General features: G+C 33.9%; 1 protein-coding gene across 1 annotated transcript; it reads left to right on the forward strand.

Annotated features, from left to right (window-relative positions):
- The first annotated feature begins 3,454 nt into the window (after window positions 1-3,454).
- On the forward strand, window positions 3,455-15,156 carry LOC128881063 (protein obstructor-E-like). The gene is made up of 3 exons (XM_054131737.1): window positions 3,455-4,750; window positions 10,845-11,262; window positions 12,964-15,156. Exons 1-3 carry the CDS (start codon window positions 4,504-4,506, stop codon window positions 12,989-12,991), a joined length of 693 nt encoding a protein of 230 aa, XP_053987712.1. The 5' UTR covers window positions 3,455-4,503; the 3' UTR covers window positions 12,992-15,156.
- The last annotated feature ends 3,997 nt before the right edge of the window (window positions 15,157-19,153 follow it).

A 19,153-nucleotide genomic window follows, 5' to 3' on the forward strand; every position in this document is an offset into this window, starting at 1 on the left:
ATGATATGCGAGGAGGTGGCACGTTTGCGCCTACGGGCAGGCAACCGCCTCGACTTACCTGTCAGTATAGGTTGCCTAGCTCAAGGGGCTAATTGTCCGTACATTTCGAGATTCTGGCCCGATTTCGGATTTTGGTATCAGGAGCACATGACATGCGAGGAGGTGGCACGAGGAATTTTTGGTATGTATGAAATTCTGGCTCGAATTTTGCTCATGGTATCAGGAGAACATGATATGTGAAGAGGTGGCACGAGAAATCATTGGTACGTATTGAATGCTGGTTTTATTTTACATTTCGGTATCAGGAGAACATGATACGCTAGGAAGTGGCATCATTTACTTCTTATACGTATTTAACTGTTCCTCGATTTTTCTCTTTGGGATCAGGGGAACATGATGAGTTAAGAGGTGGCATAGCTTGTAATGCTGACTCGAAACTTACCTTTTGGACTAGGAGAACATGATGAGCGTGGAAGATGTATAACTTTTATTTCTGTTTCGAAACTTACCTTTTGTATTATGAGAACATGTTGAGCGAGAAAGTAATGGGAAATTATGCGGTAAATTAATGGGAAATGCGCGAAGACATGAAGGGAGATTATAAGGAAATCTCAGGTCGTGATAGGCGGTGTTAGCAGTTGTCAGGAGATGTTAGTAGGTGTTAGGAGGTGTCCGGAGTTGTAAGAAACTGTTAGGAAGTGTCAGGAGATATAAGGAAGTGTTAGGAGGTGTTAGATGGTGTTAGGAGGTGTCAGTATGTTTGAGGAGTTGTTAGGAGATGTTAGAAGGTGTTAGGAGGTAGCAGGTAATGTTAGGAATTATTAGGATGTGTTAGTACATGTTGCGAAGTGTTAGAAGGATATCAATCATCTAGAACATTATTTGATATCTACAATTCTTGATAAATGTACATGAAACATTTTCTGTCAGTCATTATTTTACGGTCAGTATTAATTTTTGTAATACTTACTTTGGTACGACCAGTATTATCGAGGACGAGTACTGTGACCTTTAACAGTAGATTGGTTCTTATATCCCAACGTAAGAGGTATTCAAAATGCCGACCTTTGACATTAAATACTACAAGACAGACGGGTCCCTTCAATATTACGCTGTCATCGCATTGGATATCGTATGTGTCCCATCTGTAGACTTTATGTCTCAAGTATCACTTTTACTATAAAATATTGTATATGATAAAGAATTCTTCCGTTCATGTAACACGATATTTCTGTTCTTGCAAAGTTCTGAAATTATAATATGTAGTTACTAGCCTTGGGTTAATCATTCGCTCGAGTACAAAGTATGTTCTCTCTCTCTCTCTCTCTCTCTCTCTCTCTCTCTCTCTCTCTGTAGTATGTATATGTACATATTACAAAGGTGCCATATATTAGGTCTACCGGAAAGTTCTTTTCGTTTTTAGAGTAAAACAAAATAATAAATTTGTCATACCTTGAACAAATTTTATTGAATAGCTTAATTTTTATCATTATTTATGACATCTTGCCAGCGTGATTGCAATTTGTATATCATTTTTAATGAATATGCGTAGACTTAAAACTTGTTGTAACCGAAACGGACAGAACTTTTCAGTAGACCTAATATATTTAGTTCATTTACCATCTTTTTCTCTAGGAAATCAAGTTGGCAATCAGTTTTTGAATCATCCTGTATCCTTATGTACGTTCCGCTGCATAATCCATCAACAACAGAAAGGTACCCATCGTATCGCTTGGAAGGATCGTCTAGATCTTTCTGTTTCGCCTGTCGGTGTACAGGGATTCGTACGGAATGCCAACAAACGCCGAAGTATTCATTGATGAGAAACGAACTGCCTACGGTCGTAAGCGATACACGTATTCAAACCACCCGGAAGTGAACGTGTGCACAGAAGTAACCATATTAACATTCACGGACACTTTCGAAGCGTTGCGCAAATATAATTTCACAAACGCGCGTGAAACCGTAACGATTGCCTTCGAATGACAAAATAATATTTGTCGATTGACGAAACGATGCGAATCCTATTTTTGTTTTGCTTACTATGTTGAATTCAAGCCGTATGGAAAACAGCTTATGTCAACAGTTACGATTGCTCTTCACTAAATATAATTATAAGTATAAATATATTATAATTATATTACATTTAATTATAAGTATAAATATATTATAATTATATTACATTTAATTATATATAATTAAATATATTATAATTGTATTAAATATGATTATATGTAGTTAAACACGCTTTAGTATGATTATAAGTAAATAAAAAGTCAAACTTCAATTGAATTTTTGATCAAGAGTTGTCCAAGAAAAAGGAGCCGTTGTTGTTTCACGAAAGAAACATGCGACATTTGTTAATTAATTTTTGTAATTCAACGAAAACGTTTTTTGAGTAATTTTTAGGCTTCATAAAAATGTTTCTTAGGCACGCATGCTGTAACGTTGACGTATAGAAAAGAAATCTTTAATACGGGGATCAAAAGTAAATAAAAATTGAATACAATACGATATTATTAATAAAATACTATATGGTATCGTTAATAACATAAGAACCCACTTTAACTTGCCATTTTACCTTGTATAAAAGATTGTTCCACTCTTGTTGGTGTCTTTCGTTGTAGACGGAGTTTCTCTTAATTAATTTTTGAACGTAAATGATGGAAAAAGATGATTTTTTCAGCTATCTCCATTTCTGCATTATTCTATCATTGATTCGATTTCATATAAAATTTTGATTTGATTGGGTCACGCGACGCTTTCATGAAGGGGGTATCCTGAATTAGAAGGTTTAAAAAAAGCAATTTTTCGTGAATTTTTTTAGGATGGAAAAAAAAATTAATTCTATCGAACTTTTTATCCTATTTTCATACATATTTGAGTAGTCTGTACACATTTTTTCAACAAGAAATATTCAAATTGAGTCGACTGTGACGCATATTTGTAGAGCACCTCACAATTAAAACCTTCTATCGGCGGGAAAGATGCAGGTCGTAATTTTGGTTTGACACAAAAAAACCAAAAGAAATTTTCATTTTCATACATTTTTCATCTATGTGAACTAAGAAAATTCATACAAAAAAGATTTTAAAGAACTTTTTTGTCAAGTTAAAGTGATTTTTTTAACCCAAAGGACTTGTTCTTTTTTTCAAACTTGCAGTAATTTTACGTTTCACCATTTTTGCGGGTTGTTATTAGTTCACATAGAAGAAAAATGTATGAAAATGAACATTTCTTTTGGTTCTTTTGTGTCAAACGAAAATTACGACCTGCATCTTTTCCGCCGATAGAAGCTTTTAATTGTGAGGTGCTCTACAAATATGCATCACAGTCGACTCAATTTGAATATTTCTTGTTGAAAAAATGTGTACAGACTACTCAAATATGTATGAAAATAGGATAAAAAGTTCGATAGAATTAATCATTTTTTTCCATCCTAAAAAAATTCACCAAAAATCGCTTTTTTTTAGAACTCCTAATTCAGAATACCCCCTTATAAGTAAAATAAATTTCCATTATACACACATAACACCATATTCGTCTCTTTTAAAGAAACACGTACAAACAATAAATTTCTTTATCTTGTTAAGCCCTTCCCGACATATTCTCATTTAGGAAATCTACCTTTCAAATTACTTTTACATTTTAAAAGAACCCACAAGCGTGGTCGAGACTTACTCGAATAAAATTTTCGCTCGTCGTTTTATTCGAGACCAAGCACGAGTCGAGTATTTGTAAAACGAATTCCACCACACATAAGGAGAAATAGAAATAATTAATGAAATCAAAACAGTCGCTCGTTCGACAACTGTTGCCTGCTGGGGTACACCTTGTCGTGATCAACGAATCGATTTCAACAGGAAATGATTCGATAAAGGCTAGAACGGTGATAAGAGCGAACAGGTAGTCGACGTCGGTTTTGGGGTGGGGTATGGTGCGTTTGCGCGCTACCCGGAAGAAACTACCAGACCAGGAATATCGGTATCAATAATGTAGACGCGACAGAAACGAACCGAAAGAAAGAAAAATAGAAGCGAAAGAAAAATTGTAAAAATAAAAAAAAAATGGCGAACAGAGTCTGGACGTAAGGCGGGGACGGAAAGCCAGGCCGAAACGGGTCTGGCCTCGCGAGCGTATCGACACTCCCGTTGAAGAAAACCGCCGGATAGGAGAGCAAGCGAGAAAGGAGTTTTGGCGAAAGGGGGGGAGGTGGGGAGGTTGTGAAATGCAAGGAAGGATGCAGTGGTGGTGTGCCGACAGAAACGAATCAGGACCAGTTTCAGGTCTGCACTCACGTTATATCCACCGTTTTCTACGTACTGTCGAGGAACCAAAAGAGGAAGAAGACCGAGAGGAAGAAGAAAAAGAAGAAGAGGAAGAAACGAAGAGGAGAAAAACCGTGTACGCGGGTCTCTGGCTCTCTGGAACGAAGATTTCGACGAACCAAAAACAGAGAAAATAGAGAAGAAAATAGAAAAAGGAAAGGAAAGAGAAAAGACCATGTACCTTCGCGTGTTGTCCCTCTTGTTGATCAGTGCGGTGACCTTGAGCAGAGCACAGTTTCGTTGCCCGGAACCGAAGGGCTTCTTCCCTGACCCAGAACAATGCGATCTCTACTACGTTTGCCTGAACGGTAAAGCCGAGGAGAAATTGTGCAAAGACGGTCTCGTCTTCAGGGACGACAACCCGAAGAAGGAGTTCTGTGACTTACCAGCCAACGTCCCATGCGGAGACCGAACTCTTCTTCGTAAGTCTCCGTTCACTTCCGTTTCTTCCAAGATTGACGAAATTCTCGTCTAGAATCCAAAGTTTGAACATATTATTTTCAATGGTAACATATTTAGAATTGACACTAAATCTACCGATATTTCATTTATACTTACGTCTACCTCTATCGATCAAAAGACTAGCCTTAGAGTCACTTTTTTCAATTGCATGCAAAAATATTTCATCCGGACTAAATTGAATAGTACGCGAAATAATTGTATATAATTTATATATTTTTATATAAGAACAGCACACGAAAGTTTGAAAACGACCATTTGACCGGTCGCGGTAGATTTAGTGTTATGTATTAGGTGTAAGAATTAATTTTGTGCTTTTGCATTCATACGTTTACAACTTTAGTTTAAGTAGAAATATTTACGAGTCATTTTGTTAGATTAGAGTATCGACTTTTTAGGCCCTGAAGTTAATGTTTATTGCAGTGGATTTGAATGCAAATCTATGTCTCAACCTGATCTTATTACGCTGTACGAGAATGTTCGATACTGTACGTCTATGTATACAAAGTGTAGGAGTCGTCAAATTTCGAAGAAGTGTGACTTGAATAATTATTAGATATAGAAATTAAATATGTGCCTTTACATTCGATTATTTCTAATTTTAGTTTAAATAGAAATATTTACTCGCAGTTTTATTTTTACGACTGTATGCACTCTCTTGGAATATGCGACTGAAGGAAGATTAAAAGTTATATGTTTTCTTTAGAAAGGCACAAAATTAATTTCTACACTTAAAGTTTTATAATGAATGAAAAAAAAAATTAATTATTTGATCGAATTAATGTCAGGAATAAATTGTTATGAGATGGTTTCACTAGTGGATTGCTTGTGTAAGTACCTCGAGCAACGAACAAAGGACAAAGAATATTATATATGTAATCGTCGAATAAAAATTATAATTTGAGCTACGGAATAAAGTTGTATTTGTCTCAATATTAAAACAGAAACGTGCAGAATTTTATTCGAGTAATACATAAGTAACGAATAAAACCAACGAATAACAATTTATTCATGACGTGTACACGATCAAAGAATTGAATTTCTATTTCTCTATCGCAAAGTATTTTATTTCATGAATTTCATATATGTATTAATTGAATATATTTTGAATTGTTAAACAATCTGATTATTCGAATACTTGAATATTCGAATACCTTGCACACTAACGAAGTATCTATCAAATTTTATTAAACCATTAATGAAGAAATAGTTTATTTGTTTGGTCGAGTAAGCGTCATGATTAATGTGGATGGTTTGCTTCATTATTTATTATTCGAATAAAATTCTGTTCGTCTCTATTTCAACATTAAGACAGGTACAACTTTCGTGACTCAAAGTTTAAGTTTTATTAAATAGTCGAGACACTCAATATTCTTTATCTTTTATTCAATATTTGATATTTGTATCTAGGTAAGAATTTTACTCCTCTCTGGTCTTGTACCTCTTTTGTAAACATTGATCTTTCAGTTTACATGATTTTAATTGAATATACAATTTTCCAAATGAATGAAGCTATCGTTTAGGCCTTCTTCGATACAATTTGTATGTAAATATTTCTTTGTCAGACCTAAAAGCCCAGAAGAAAACTAGCGCATAGACAAGATGAACCATAAAATTGAGTTGATAATCTACTCTGTTTTTAATGATCCGAATATAATGGACGTATCGATTATAATCGCAACCACATTCGCTTTCTTAACGAGAAAAGTATTTAAAGCGTTATGTATACACGACCGAAATATTCATTATGTAAACGAACACGTTACATTATGTTCGCGTTCATCCGAAATGAACGTAATACGTACGATAATTTGTACTGGCCATAAATCATCTACGAGCCGAGAGCGATTCAGTAATAGACAATTCATTTGAAGGAAACACGCGTGTTATCCGATTCTTTGGTAATAGTTGTGCAACAACAGCGTTAGATATTAGTTCATTCACTTTCTAACACGCACGTTTCTCACTTCATCTTGAATTCATTTTTCTTACTTCTAAAATATCAATAGAATAATATTTGAAAAATTCGGATTGAACTATGATTTTTAGTTAAACAAAGACGTAGTTCAAATATTTCAATCCTTCGATTAGTAATCTGACAATTTATTATTCCAGAAGAAACGGGATATAGATATATTTAAACAACTTGCAGAAATACCGTTAATAACATATGTTCCAAATAGAAAGATAAAATTATATAAAAGTTATCAGATTTAAAATAAAATGAAAATGTAGAAGATAAATTGCTTGATAAACATTTCGAATTAAATAATAATAATAATAATAATAATATCATATTAGAGGCATGTTTGTTATAGTATACAAAAAAATGTATGTACGTAGCGATAAACTTTTTTGAAAAATACTTTATCATTGTGTACATATGCTTGTTTTAATTCTGTAACAGAATGAATAGTTTTATCGTGATCGTTATTATTCAATATGAGAAGGCTAGGTATTGAAATCGTTTAAATTAAAATTTCTGAAACGCAATGAAAAATAAATTGGACTGTTAAAAGTCTTGCCAGAGGCATGGTTAATCTACTGCTTCAACGCAGGCTTGCCAGTTATAAAAGACATCATTTAAAGTAAATGGGCCAAGACTTGCTCGCGTGAAATGTAAAATATTCTATAATGAGGAGATCTCCCAAAGCAGAAAATAAATTTATTCATTGACTATTCAAATAACCAGAGAGCATAAACGAGTACAACAATTAGAGCATAAACGTTTTTTATCTCCAGAAGGTCGTTTTTAAGCGTGTAGTATAAAAGAAGTTGAAATGATCTATTATTATTATAGTAACAAAAATTAATTTACAATGGTTGCATGTGGCGTGGAATCGTTAACTAACTTTTTTCTTTGAACAACATAATGTGACGTTTTATTAGTTCTAGAAAAAAAATTCTGCGCCTTTCTAAGGTAAATTAAGGTTATTATTCATTTAAAAAGAAAAACTGTACAACCTTTATTTTTTCGAACCGTTTATAGAGACTCAATTTATTAGAATTGAAAAGGACGATGGTTCAAGCGTAGTATATAATGTATTTCATTCATTAGAATGTTTCTACCCAAAAGTCTTGAATTATATTAGGTGTAGAAATTAATTCTGTGCCTTTTTAAGGTAAATTTATCATTTATTTAAAAAGAAAAATTATTCAACTTAAGGCTGGTACTTTAACGTAACAGAATGGTAAAGAAATATTTCTATTCAAACTTACAGTCACGAATAATTAAATGTTCACTTGTAATCTGTTAAAAGAATAACAATAAGCAACAATTGTTGGTACATATCGATCTATTATAATGATCATCAAGTTGAGACTTATCAGAGTACCTAGATTGAGAACCTAGAATTTTCATTTTTACTTAAACTTAATTTCTCCACCTAATAAAAACGAATTTCCTTTAGTAGGAATCGAATCGAAATGCGAAATATAATGGCAAAACGATCACGCGATACATGGACCATTCCAAGAGCGTACTTATGAGAAACCAACGGTGAAAGTGACGTGTACCGATTCGAGCACGTAGGAATATTCTGGTCACACTATCTTTTATTTTCGAGAAATTCCGAACGCCGACGTGAACAGCATTCCCAACGAGCAATACGAAGTGCTGTGCAGAGTAATAAAGATTAACCATGAGTGATGCCCACGTTATGAGAGAAATCAGTCTTTTTGCCCATTAAAGTGCGTTTACACGACAGGAACGCTATTCACGCGTTAACCATCACGTCACTAATATACAAGTGACAGGGCTTTTCACTAAGGAACTAAACAAATTAATTTTGTAAGCGAGGTGTCGAAGAAAATAAATTTGGAGAGGATTCGTATAATTTTGAAATTTTGAAACTTTTTAAACTAGGCTGTGGATTTTAAGCATTATATGACGTATAGTGGTTTTCTATCTAAGTGTAAATACCTTTTCGTTATGTTCAGCATATAATTGCCATATTCGTTTGCATTGTAAATGCATCAAACCCGCAGTTTAATTATTGTAAATGTAAAATATGTAGTTTTCAATTATATCGAAACAAAGTTTTAGTCTTGTAAAAGTTTTCACGAGTCTAGCACTAAATTTGTCTTTTAAGAAAGTGCCTGTCAATAATCTTCTTTGGATTCAACCTATCGATTTCGTTCAAGATTATTTAAAAAAAATTCTGTGCGTCACCTGCAACGATCTAGAACATCTAAAGACTTTTATTTCTCAAATTCTTCTTCTCATTTCTTTCTTTCTTATTTATGTTTCTTGTAAACTTTCCTTTTTCGCAATAGGAATTTTACAATCTCGTCTCACACGTTGTTACATTTATATTGTTTATTATTTAGATACTCTTCAAAAACATAATTCATCTAAAACAGTATAACCATAACACGTTAATAATTTCATATCGAATTTTAGCCAAAGTCGTGGTTGCATCTAGGTAAACTAACGACATACTAACATAAACCAATTAATACTACTATTTCGCCAATTCCAGCTGACCTTGAGACAATACTATAGACATAAAATGCTTAACAGTATTTGGATAGACTAATCTATTGAATAAATACGTATTGGGTTAAGTTAGTATATAATTAATTTAAGTAAATGCGACTATATTTTTGTCTAAAATTTAATGTGAATTTATTAACGTCTGCTATTATATATTTTTAGATAACCCACGTTTTTCGAGAAGATTAGTTTTAAAAAATAGTCAACGTGTGAAACGGTATTGCAAAATGATTTTTGTTTCAAATAACTATCGAATCGATAACTATCGAATTCTCAACTTTTACGAACCCACCAAAGAACAAGAGAATAAAAGTGTTCTATCAAACAATTTTTTTTGGAAAACTTCTGATCATGGATTGCTGAATTCCGTTCATGATCGGTCTCTTCGATTCTTCGATGCACGTACCGATTTTCTGGATGGAGTCTGAATCGCCTGACGTTCGAGGAACGGTTTCCAATCTAAAAATGGAACTCTGGTTCCATATGACGCCGGAGCTTCGTCTGGGTTTCGAGTATACGATAACGATTAGATCGGGTTCGCAATGTCACCAAAGACGCGATAAATTATGGCGAAACCGGTTCCTCCTTACATTCTTGGCTAAAATCGTTTCCAAGCTCGATTCAATTTTTGTTCCCTTTTTTACTTTCGCCTCCCTGGCTATTTTTTGCCATATGAATAAATCTGCGCGCAGAGGCTTATTTCCACGGACCCACGTATTCGAATGAAAGAAACGACGAAAGGCCTGTGTTCTTATCGGTGGGTTCATTAGGCAAACTGGTGCTAATACAGGGTACCTGAAGGAATGTTGATGTTTATATAAAAGAAATTTCTTTAGGGAAAGTATTATAGAAACTTTTTAAACATAAATAAGATACATGGAATGCTAACTTGTATTTTGTCGATAGGATCTTAGAGCACGAAAACCACCTTCATGGTTAACTGAATCCATACCTCTTTGCTTTTGCTCTTATGTCCAATTATTATACTTGGTTGATTAACATATTATCTGACAGGTGAACTGAGGACATTTACGCAATTGTAACAAATCATCCGAAAATGTATAAGAACGTGCACAAATGCATATATAAAATATTAACCATAATATACATGTTATACCGTTTAGAAAATAAGACATACTTTTATTGAAGTCTGAATTCTTTATCTACATTTTTAAAAGTACGTACCAGGCTAAAGGAAAGCTTAAAACAAAGGTGCATACATCGAGTCTCGTGGAGAACTGTTTTCTGTTTTTTTTTTCTGCATCTTTGAAAATACGTATCAGGCTAAAGTAAAGCCTGAGTCAAAGGTGCATTCATCGAATCTCGCGGAGAACTGTTTTCTGTTGATTTTTTCTGCATCTTTGAAAATACGTATCAGGCTAAAGTGAAGCCTGAGTCAAAGGTGCATTCATCGAGTCTCGCGGAGAACTGTTTCCTGTTTCTTTTCTGTATCTTTTTTCTGCATCTTTGAAAATACGTATCAGGCTAAAGTAAAGACTGAGTCAAAGGTGCATGCATCGAGTCACGTGGAGAACTGTTTTCTTTTTAAATTGACTGTTTAGAGGAACCCCAGCCGAGCAAAGGATGTCCACGAGCTAATGGATACTTCAAACACGAGGACCCGAACGCTTGCGATCGTTTCGTCAACTGCATCGACGGTGTAGGTCAAATAATGCCCTGTCCACCTGGTCTGATCTACGAAGACAAGGTGTCCAGCTGCGTTTGGCCAGCCGATGCCACCAGGCTCTGCGAACACGCAAAGAGAGACGTCCTCGACGATGGCTTTGTTTGCCCTGACGGCGACGTGGCGGGACCGCTCGGTAGGATTCTACCACATCCAACGTACCCTCATCCGGATGACTGCGCCAAGTTCTACATCTGCAGAAACGGCGTGATGCCGCAGAAAGGACAATGCGAGTATGGCACCGTCTACAGCGAGGAGAGCTTCAAATGTATGGATCCGGAGAATGTCCCTGGATGGTGAGCTTCAGTACTTTTAATTACAGAATCTTTGATATAAACTCTTCCCAAAAGTCACGAATTACCAATAAACTACTACTGTTTAGTTGAAACGCGATAGTAAAAATGGCATCTCATACAATAGTAGAGAATTGAATGTGGTGAATACTATAAATTAAATTAAATATATTGTTGATGCAAGCATCGTTGATACGTTTTTAGCCGATTGAATTCGTATTTCGATTTTAATTGAATCACATATAACTATTACAACTTTTGTGTATATAGGAATTTAGAGATATAATTTTTAATTTTGATCGTGTTTAGTAAAGTAAATAATGATTGGACGGCCCAGAAGCAGATCTAGATTTCAGCTTATGGTTAGTATTACTAGTTTATTGGGCATTAGTGGGTTTTGGATGTAAAATGGACTTGGTACATTGTTCGAATGTCTATCTTACTCTATATTTATATTTTTTACCGAATATAGAATTGTCTTATTGTACTATATATTATTTTATTCTATTATATACAGAGTGTCCCAGAATTAGTGTAAGAACCAGAAATGGGGGGTAGCTGAGACGATTCGGAACCATAATGTCCTTTGTAAGAATCTCGGATGGTGCTTCGTTTTTAAATTATTAACGAAAAACCATCGACCAAAGCACCATCCGAGATTTTTGCAAAGGAAATTGTGATTTAAAATCGTCTCAGCTACCCCTCATTTCCGGTTCTTACACTAATTCTGGAACATCCTGTATATATGAGTAATATTTTTAAGAAGTACGATATTAAGATAGAATAGAATTAAAATATATATTACACGTTACAATTATACAGAGTGAGTCTTATAACGTGACGACCTCAAATAACTCGTAAGGTATTCGTTGTACGACAAAATGTTTCAAACAAAGATTGCATAGTATCTAGGGGGACATACAGTGATGTAATCTGTTTTTTATTACCTTACTTTTTTATTGAGATATTAGGGTCACCTTCAGTTTTTTAAATGGAATATCTAATATTTTTTTTCGAATTCGGATAAATCATTAAATTTTGCATAAAAAAGTATTACATGAAGTGGGACTTCAAATGAATAATTACTGAGATATCTTCAAATTAATAATCTTCTATTAGGAAATACGCTTAGTCAACGTGATTCTTAGCACGACTTTATTCACATCGGTAGGTCATGTCTGTAAACAAGTTCCCTGTTAAATATTAATGATCATCAACACGAAATACCTATTTAGTATCTTGGTAAGCGTTAAAGTCGTATTGAGAAAGGTGCTACATTTTTATTACGATGATCAGTAGCAGTGAAACAACGTTATGATAATTGTTTATGGTGCGTGTGAAGAAAATGCTATACGAGCTAAGATCTTGTATCAAGCTAAGTATCCTGATCGAAATCAGTCATCGCTAGTCGAAGACTCAAAGAACATGGCAATTTGAATGTACAGAAACGTAAAAAAAAAAAAAAAAAAATATATACATGTTGAATTGAAAAATATTTTTTTTTAAATTCTTGCCCACAAAAATTGTGATAGCAGTACGTGTTTCAATCAGAATCAAAACGTCAATTCAGTGGGCTGATAAGATATTAATAATACTCACATCGATTATCAGTATATTCGATTTAGTTTTGTTACGAATCATCTTCTAGATATGCAAATTTCAGGAACGACGCTTATCCCTCTGTCTCTTTTCTTCCTGTTGCAGCGAGGACTACTACAAGAACAAGAACTGAACAAAGCCAAGGTGCCAGTTACTCAGCGATACGTCTGTAACGCTTAATTAATTTTTTTTTTTTACACTTAGGAACAATAAACCCGCGATACACTTACGTAAATGAATTGGCATTTGCATACACCTCCCACGACAATTACACCTTTCTCCTTATGTAATCGGATTACGGTATGGATTTATGGCGTCGATAACTTTGTTGCGGCATGGCTACGATCGCTGGGAAAGAAAAAAAAAAAGGAAGAAATGCGAATCGGTGACCGCGACTTAACATACCGGGAAGAAACTTACAGGCGGTAGCAAAAGGAAATATGGAAAATTGGCTGCGGAATTTTCTTCCTAAACGCGTCGATGAACTCGATCGTGAAAGTAATATTACAACTTCGCGAAGTAAATGTACCAATTGCCGACACAATTTTGAACAATCGTTACTTGCAATGGTAGCAGAACATTCTGGAAATTAGTTTATGTTCGCCATTATACAACAGATTGAAAATACAGGTCATTTTATGGAATGCAAACGCTATATTTCGTTTTCTTTAGAGAAATAATACAGCATTTTGGATTTTAAATTTTCAAATGCTATACCAGAAGAAAACGGAAGGGATATTGATTTTGCAAGAAGTATTTATATTCATTGATATCACAACGTTTCTCAAAAACTATTTTTCACACTATTTTCAAAATATTTCGAATTATTTTATAATTATTTTTATTTATTTATTTATTTTATATTAAAGACAAGCTCGAAAAGAAAACGAAATACTACATTAAATATAATTTGATTAACTAGTCAAGGGTAATTAAACTATTTGTTACGTCGAAATGTATCTATTTTAGGTAAAAACATTAATGGATTCAAAAATTGCTCGATGTTAATGAATATAAAATTGTTAGTAAGATCAGACCAATACCTTTTATATTTTTTTCAAAAAAAGAAACCAATGTCCTAATTGCCACCGTATCAATGTACAAGTGCCATGATATTTAATGAAAAATATTTTATCAATTTTTTTTTTAATTTATTCATGAAATTCAAGAAAAAATGTTTTATCAATATCGATACAATTGATAGAAATGTAATATGTAGTGAATAAAATTAAAGATATCTTTTATATAAATAAAGAAAGAAGATACTTTTCTAGATTGGTAGCAATGATATTAATGAAGTGGATTGAAAGAGTCGATGGTTGTGATAGTGTCGAAATTAGGTGCACTTTCCCTTTACAAAATTCGAAAATTGATATTTCTTTGCAAGTTCCAGTATACTTCTTCTCCTTCTGTCCAATTGATAAAAGAACAAATATTTTGTATTCATTTACAAGAGACTTTCTACTGCTCGTTTGCAAAGAAAGTAGGTGGCTAGAGGACAATTGTCATTCTCCGATGTAAATCTCTGAAAATTGATCTTGTTTGAATACAATAAGCGGCGTGGAATGGTTCTTCGGGTTGGCAGACAATTTCACTTGATTCGCCTGATTGCAACCTTTCACTTTACGCAATTTACGATGTGCACGATGAACTGCACTCTCGCGACCCTGTCTGACTATTTACATCGCGATCGAGCCTGCCTCGCTAATTGAAAAATTGTGAAAGGTTCCCTTAAATTCCAAATACTTATTGGAAACATCGTGAAAAATTGACAAGACTTTGTATTCTGACTTTTGACAAGTACAACTTTGCGTTTATCTTGTTGTGCGAGTAGATTGAATACCAGTTACATTTAAGAGAGCCAACACTTGAATGAAATAAATATTAATGTATATTTTTTATTGCGCTTTATATATTCTAGTATACTACACGTACATATAATAGAATTGAAACGAATTATTTAATGCATTTAGAGGAGAATGAAATATTAAAATTGATAAGTTGGTCATCTGAAAGTATTGATTTAAATATTATCGAACATGTCTGGGATTATTTGGACAGATCTGGAAGAAAAAGAGGTCCAAAAAATGCAGATGAACTGTCTCAAGTATTACGAACCGAATGGTAAAATATTCCGACTGAAATAATTAAAGAATTATATGAAAATTGATTGAAAAGAGTCGACGCCATCGTAAAAGTAAAAGTAGTACCGAATATTGAATTCTCCTTTGGATTTATACTATTTTTATCTAATTTCAGACAGTAAACTGTACAATAATCATGGTAAAATAAAATACATAAGCCGAATCGAAGGAATTCTTTCTTTAAAAATGTAAATGATATAACGTACGGTAAGTGACCTGACTTTTGCACAGTACTGTATACGCAGTCTTACGTGAACGTAGGAGATAATGCCGAGGGTGATAGCAGATGATTTTCTTCAATTATGTATACGAAATAGGTTACAGCACCGGTCTCGTTATTTTTCTGTCAGAACTCGTACGCCTCAGGAGGGAATTGGCCATCGAGACTCCTTTCTAATTTGAGTTTTACGAAGAAGACGAAGGATCGGGAGCTCAATTAGCCACAGGCCACAGACATGACCGTGACGTATTTATTTCGTTCATCTGACCGGTTCACCGACAATGCTGAATCGCGAGTACCGTGATCGTGGATTGGTATTCGTTGGCTTTCACTGTCCATGCTGGGAGATCTGGTTCTCCGTTCGGGATCGAAGTAGCAATGGGTGTTGCGTAAGCTCAGTTATGGTCTCGCAGGGGTAATCGTACTCAGGGGCGGATATATCAACGGGCTAATGAAGCCTTTATCCTTGGACACCTACGCATATACACTGCGGAGCATAATTAAAGCGCAACCTATATTTTTAAATGTCTCAGACTTTTGAGTAGGAACGAAAAATGGTCGATTATGTGAGATGGAAGAATATGATAACTAATGAGTTTTATATTAACACGTTGAACGCCACGTCACCCATATACGGGTGACAGAGCTTTTCACTAAGGAACTTTAATAACACTAGTTTACAAAATAAAATAAAATAAAAATGTACATTCAATGCCACAATTTTTGTCTTATATATTTTGGTCTACTAAACTCGAAAATCGCAAGAAAAATTTTTTCTATGGATAGATTTTTTTTATATAAATTTTTGAATTCTTTTTCGATTTTTTTCTGACATACGTTCACATTTTAGGCCATATCTCGAGTTAGAAACGTCCGATTGATTCGCGCAAGATATCATATTAAAGGTAATCGGATCTTCAACAATTACTTTTCACATTGTTTTTCAATTGGTTTAGTAGTTTAAGTATTATAAGCAAAAATCTTATATACATACAATTTAAATACAAAAACAGAGTAAAATTTGGATTTTTGTACCTTTACTCAATTGTTCCTAACTCCGATATTTATCCATAGATTTTCTTTAACAAAAGCTTGTTTTTTACGTAAAAATGCGATCTATACGAAAACAATACGAAACTGGACATAATTTGACAATTTCTATTTTTCCCTGGCGATGGAAGAAATATTCGTGTTCTATTAGCCGAAAAAAATCAAAATTTCTCATATATATTGGCCCGTAACACTTAAACTATTGAAGCGATTGGAAATAATGTCAAATGAATTGTTGGAAATTCGATTACCTTTAAAATGGCGTCTTGCGTGACTCAATCGGACGTTTCTAACTCGAGATATGGCCTAAAATGTAAATGTATGTTAGAAAAAATCGGAAAAAATTCAAAAATTCATATAAAAAACCTATCTATAGAAAAAGTTTTTCTTGTGATTTTCGAGTTTAGTAGGCCAAAATACATAAGAAAAAAATTGTGGCATTGAATGTACATTTTGGCTGTAAACTAGTGTAATTACTTTTAAGGGCTAGGTGTCGATGAAAACAAATCTGGAGAGAATCCGTAAATTTTGATGAGAGTGTAAAAATAAGTAACTTAACAAATATTAGGTTCTATAATGTCTAATTGTCTCGAGACAAAATTTTAGGCCTGCATACCTTTCCATGTGAATCAGTCTGGCAGTCAGCGTGTTAGTCTCTTCGGAGTTGCTCTTATATGCGACATGAAACAATTAAAATAGTGATTTTCAATTGTTGCACAACTATAGCACCAATATAAATAAGCGAGTTCAATTTGCTTTAGAGTTGCGACACATGTGGATAAACTCTCTGATTCTCTGTTTTAATAAACCTAAACATTGTATTATAGATTACAAAATTGGAATGTGGTACATTTCCGTTAGTGCCGAAGAGAAAAGCGTAATTATAGCCTATCGGGTAGAAATTGTTAGCATTCGAGGCATTGGACTTAGATTAGGAAGCTCACAATGTTGTAATAAACTTTTTAAGTAATCCAGCTAACTATGGAAAAAGTGGCGGCCCAAACAAAAAACTGAGTCCTCTTCCCAAACGAAAAATGATAAAAGCTGCGAGCATCTCGATGAAATCTTGCAATATAAAAGCAAGAAAATATAATCTAAATGCTTCACGATGAACTGTACACCGAGTCCCTAAAAAAGGTCCTAACGTTGTCGGACAGAAGTGAAAGTCCCCTAAATTTTTGAAACGGAATGAAGTTAGTAAATTAGAATATGATTAGAGTACGATAGAAAATGCATCGAAATTGGAAAAACGTAAGTTAATTTCATACACCGAAGCATTTTTTAGGACTTCATGTAATTTGACATTAATTAATTAATTATCTTTATCTTATCTTCATTAATTATTTAATCTTCTCTACATTTTCTCAGAATTTCAGGAGATGTCATTACAATCGATACTATCAAAGGCCACAGAACATAATTTTTGCCTGCTGACTCACAAGGTGTTAAGAAATTTAAAAAAGTGTGAAACTTATGGTTCATTTGCATATTCATTGCAATTGTGATTAGTCGACGGATTTTCTACATAGTTACATAAACGATGACTATCTAAATAATTACAGCCTAAAGACCCGGTGCATCTGCTTGTCTATAAATACTGAAGGTGTGCGAGAATGTTAACGAGGAGGAAATCATTGCCCGTATTATAAAACATCGCTTACCGGTTCTGCGTGGTCTCGACAACCATAATCGCGAATCTCATTCTCGCGGTGCTTAACATGTTGCATCGATTAAGTGATTACCATGATCAGCGACGGGAAACACATTTTTTTTCCGTCTCATTATGTAATTTGACTCCAGAAGCGCTGGAGAATCGTAAATTTTTTTGATATTTCAAAATGTCATGAAAGTAAAAGGAGGATTGGTTCTTCTCGCGTTGCACGCTTGTCGGTCGATTAAAAAATAAACGTAAACCTGAAGGAAACGCGGCCGTTGAAATGCAGCGAGTTTTACTTTTTAGTACGGGGCGTGTGCGAAAGAAAGTTTGCAATATATACAAATGTGGGTTAATTGAAGATTCTATTAATAGATTGATTATTGGAGTTTAACAACAGTGGATATATTTTTCTTGTATCAATTTAGATATACTATTTATGCTTAAAAATTTTACATTTTATTTATGCTTAAAAACCACTGATTAATATTATAATGAAAATATGTGGGAAAAAGAATTTTAAGGGTTAATCGAGGTAAATCATTCCTATAATAATATACTAATATATTATATATTAATATATACGTAATATTATACATATATATTAATTATATTATAATATAATAATATAATATTATAAGAATTTAGAGTACTTATCCACAGTGCAACAGAAAAGAGACCTCCTGTGCATACTCACCCCATAATTAAGGGTTGCCTATCCATAATTTCGAAGTTACAGATATTCGAAGAGTAGAAGAATGAATGTATAAAGAATAAATTAATTTGCTGAGGTGTATCGACTACGATATCCTGAAGTTTAACTTTTCAAATATTTTAGGATTTGCAGATACGACGCGTATTCGCAAAGTAAGGGTCGGTCTCAGCCATCGCTATTAAACAATCCCGTGGGGCAAGATTGTGTATGCGTAGGTCGTTACTATCTCATTGTATTATGACGAGTGTGCGTGATGTAAAATAAGCGTGACGATAAACAATCCCGTCAGTTGTAAAGTTCGTTCGGTTATTCGATTTCTCCATGGGAAGAGACTTAATACCTCTGGAAATCATCGTCAGTTTATGGTCCGTTCATCATCGACAAAGGTCAGGCTACGCATATACTTCCTAAGGCATTCATATTTCAGGACTTATAATATGAATGAATACACATGTATGTAATTGTAGTTCCATACTATTTTAATATAAAGAAGCTTAATGAAATTAATATGA

The sequence above is a fragment of the Hylaeus volcanicus genome, chromosome 8 (genome assembly GCF_026283585.1).
Source record: "Hylaeus volcanicus isolate JK05 chromosome 8, UHH_iyHylVolc1.0_haploid, whole genome shotgun sequence".
Classification (NCBI taxonomy): Eukaryota; Metazoa; Arthropoda; class Insecta; order Hymenoptera; family Colletidae; genus Hylaeus; species Hylaeus volcanicus.